General features: G+C 43.1%; 1 protein-coding gene across 1 annotated transcript in view; it reads left to right on the top strand.

The window, feature by feature from the left end:
• The window catches only part of NBAS (NBAS subunit of NRZ tethering complex), a gene marked incomplete at its 5' end in the record, with an annotated part of 394305 nt that overhangs the window by 7090 nt on the left and 383286 nt on the right, over positions 1–3929 (top strand). The window contains 2 exons of the mRNA XM_045286598.1: positions 1421–1498; positions 2737–2784. Coding sequence (XP_045142533.1) covers positions 1421–1498; positions 2737–2784 — 126 coding nt within the window. The remainder of the gene's footprint in view (positions 1–1420; positions 1499–2736; positions 2785–3929) is intronic.

The raw sequence follows: 3929 nt of genomic DNA on the forward strand, positions 1-3929 counted from the left end.
CTTCTACACCTTGTGGTCACACAGGCTGGTGTGCTTCTTCCATGTGGGCTTTGTTGCTTCTGAGCTAGATGGCTGCTTGTTTACCTGCAAGCCTTTAAGACCCCAGATGCTATATCTTTAGAAAGCTGGCGCCATCAGCTTTCTTCACCACATTTGCTTATGCTCACAGTTGTCTTCAGCGATCCTGTTGGGAAGGAGCGGGATGACAAGTCCACTGTTCAAGTCAAGTTTATCATTGCGATCTTCTATAGTCATCTCTCCAATGCACTCTGTTTGGTCACTGGTTTCTCCCTGTCTCTCCGTTAGGGATGGAAGGACATCACAGGAGGCTTACTTCCTGTGTAGATCTCACAGTTGTATCTTGGGCATCCACTGTCATACATAGCTTTCTGCAAACCAGAATCTCCTAATTTAGGCTCTGGTACTATTCACTCCTTCAGCTTTGCATTAATTATATGGTTTACAACCCTTCAGTCACTGATGTTGGGGTGCTTCTTCCGTGTGGACTTAGTTGACATTTCACGTAGATGGCTTTTTTTTGGAAAACAAACCTTTGCCAACCCAGATGCTGTTTTTATCTAAGAACCAGGCACTACCTAATTTCCTCTTGCTATAGCACCCCTATCTTCTGTTTTCTCTTCTTCGGGCATTTTTATATGCAAAAGGTTACAGCTCAAGTTCTGGGTCCTCAGTTTATTTTCTCCCTTCTCATCCTCATCTTTTTGGTGTCATTTTTGTGCATGTTTACTATCTCTATTATAATAGACCTATGTGGTTTTTAATAATGCATTTTATTTTTGTTGTTGGTAATACACACATCAGAACGAACACCAACCGTTTCTGTTGTATAAGTCAGTAGCAATGTTCCAACCATTCTCACTCTCCTTTGCAAGTATTCTTCCACTAACATAAACTCACTGTTTCCTATGTTTCTAATGAACCTGTGACGTTGCTGTGGTCAACTTGATCCCATATAGATCGATCTTAAGAGTGCACAGTGCTCAAGGCAGATATTCTGTACTAGTTGTGCCAAACTGTTGTTTGACTTTGAGAACATTTTTTGAAGCTTCCTTGTATTAGAAATGTTTTTTGTATAGTTGAGCCAGATTTTGATAGCAGGAAGAGATTGTTTTAGCTCACTCTGCTGTATTATTGGTAAAGAAAAATATTGTATGACTTTGAAAGTATATGCATTTATATGTTTGTAATCTCACAATGTTTTCTGGAAATATATATATGAATATGGTCAATTTTTAGAATTATATAATGATAACTTTTGGTTTGGGGTTGGTTTTTATTCAGATTTTATATTCTAATGGAAAAAATCCTCTCCTTATATAAATGCTATTTGCATTGTTTGCCTTCTTACATGTGCTTGTGGTGATTAGGTTGTCTTCACGCTCATGTGTTGTGCTTTCAGCCCTGCACCTTTTTTGCTCCCTGATGGACTGGTTCGCTTGGTTAATAAACAGATAAACTGGCATTTGGTACTTGCAAGGTGAGCATGTATAACATTCATATAAGATTCCTCTGCCTGGGTTGGCTCTCAAATTTCTATGTGGACATTGATTTGGGGTCCTTAGAGCATGCCCTCTTGATTTTTATGGTATAGACCTGTAAAGACTAGGCAAATCATATGCAGAGCTCCTTGCTCTGGCCCCCCCACTAGAGCCAGGGCACATTTCTGCAGACTGTCAAGGCTCCTCAGTGCTCTCCACATACTTGAGGGGCCCCTTGACACTCTCACTTCTGACTTGCTGACTTGAATTTGTTTTTTCCTACAACCTCAGCATCCCAGCCACCAGCTTGGAGGTTCCCACACCTCCCATTATTTCTGACCTGTTGATCTCACTCTCCGTTAGCTCGTCACTCACTAACATCCCTCACAGAAGGCCAGGTGGTAGTGTGCAGTGCTGTTCAGGACAGATGGACGACAGCAACCAGGATATACATGCACAACTAGAGTGAGATCTGGAATGGTCCCCGATGTGAAGCTTCTCTGCCTCCGAAGAGAGCAAGTTCCTCTCCCAGGGTCTGGTGTTCATCACCCACCAGGATGTCCATGCCGCTTCTGTGTCCAGAGTCTTCACATAGCCAAGCTGTATTACCTCAGACCCTTTCTCTCTGAGATAGACTCATCACATATTTTGAGGCTCTGTGGTCTTGGCAGCCCCCACAGGAGTTCACTCACTGGTATAACTTCTCAGGTCGAGGAAGGAGCCCAAATGGCACCATGGCTAGGCACCCTGTTGCTGACAGAAAGGCTGGCTGTTAGAGCCCCACAGCTGTTCCCGGGGAGAAAAGAACCAGAGCTCTCCATGAAGGGGGCAGCCCTGGATCCCTGTGGAACAGTTGGACTCGGTTCTGTTAGGTCTCTAGCATCAGACTCATGCCAACGTCAGGTTTGGAGTCCTCTTTGATAACAAAGACTGGGACGTGCCAAGATTTTAGAGGCTTCCTGTCATGGACAAAGGCCATATTCTTTGGATAAATGCAATTGTAAACCCTATAGTAGTACCCTTTGTCAAGTATAATTATTATTGTCAAAACATGCAATTTCAGCTATGCTGAATCATTTTTCTTGGCTCATCCGATTATAAGATCACAAGCTAGAGAATTAAACCATGTGAAAAAATGTAAAGATAATTTAAATTGTAAAATTGATTTCATTTGTACTGATGTGTGTTATAAACAACCTTAATATGAAATTTCTCCCCTCTTTTTTCTCTATGAAAGCAATGGGAAACTTCTGGCTGCTGTTCAAGATCAGTGTGTGGAAATCAGGTAATTGTTAGTATGACTTATACTCTGGATTTCATTCGAGAAAAAAATTACCTGGTAATGGTATTAGAGATTGAATTATGTTCCCCTTCTACTCTCCAAATATGTGTGGTAAGTCCTCACCTCTGTGCCTATAGTTCTCATTCTGTGTGGGACTGGGTTGACCTTGTGACGTTGATGAGTGAGGTCTCAGTCTCTTCTGAGATGTAAAAGTGAGCAAGCAGAAGAGAGATGGCGCAAGGTAGAAGCCAAGGAGCTGGAGATCTCTGAGGAGCCAGGAAACAAAGAGGAAGAAACCAGGACCTTCCTCCAGAGCCAACAGAGAAAAAGAGAGCCGCCTTCTAGGCCGGGTACCCTGGGTTAGAATGTATAGCCTCCTAAACTGTGAGAGAATAAAGTTCTGCATGATCCAGCCGTTCACTCGTAGTATTTCTGATACAGCCGCACTAGATTACTAAAACAAATGGGAACTAAGATTTTTAGGGGGGATATTTCAAAAATTCTTTCTAGAAATTCACTCTTGTCAAGTGTCACATCAGTCAAAGGGGGAAGGAGCGTTTGGTTTTGTAGAAGAGATCATGTTTTAGTTCCCGAGTTCACTGTGCTGTCTCCTGAGAGATGTGCTTTCTAAGTAGATGGGAAATGATTCTGTTAGACTAGTTACTACATCCCTGTCAGTCCGATGTTCAGGAAGATATGGATCTGGGTTTTCAGAAGACCTGGGTTATGTCTTGTGTATGAACAGGGATGGTCATTGTCCTGTCAGAGAATTTCTTTGGTGTTACATATGCCTTTCAGAGGTACCGTGTGTGTGTGTGTGTGTGTGTGTGTGTGTGTGTATAATTTTTTTTTCAACAACTCATTTCTTGTAAAAGCAAACAACAATAACAATAGCAACTAACTCTGGACGTTAGCAACAGCAGACTAAAATATAAGCTGAAAGCCCAAACACGAGAAAACCAGCTGCTGTTGAGTCATGGTGACCCCTTAAGTGTCGGAGTCCAACCCTGCTCCCTGGGCTTCCATGGCTGATGTGTGTGTGTGTGCGCGTGTGCGCATGTAGAGTCCAACCCTGCTCCCTGGGCTTCCATGGCTGGTGCGTGCGCGCGTGTGCGTGTGCGTGCGCGCGTGTGCGTGTGCGTGTGTGC

The sequence above is a fragment of the Echinops telfairi genome, unplaced genomic scaffold (genome assembly GCF_000313985.2).
Source record: "Echinops telfairi isolate 266 unplaced genomic scaffold, ASM31398v2 ScPeMD7_9;HRSCAF=40, whole genome shotgun sequence".
In the NCBI taxonomy this organism is placed as follows: Eukaryota; Metazoa; Chordata; class Mammalia; order Afrosoricida; family Tenrecidae; genus Echinops; species Echinops telfairi.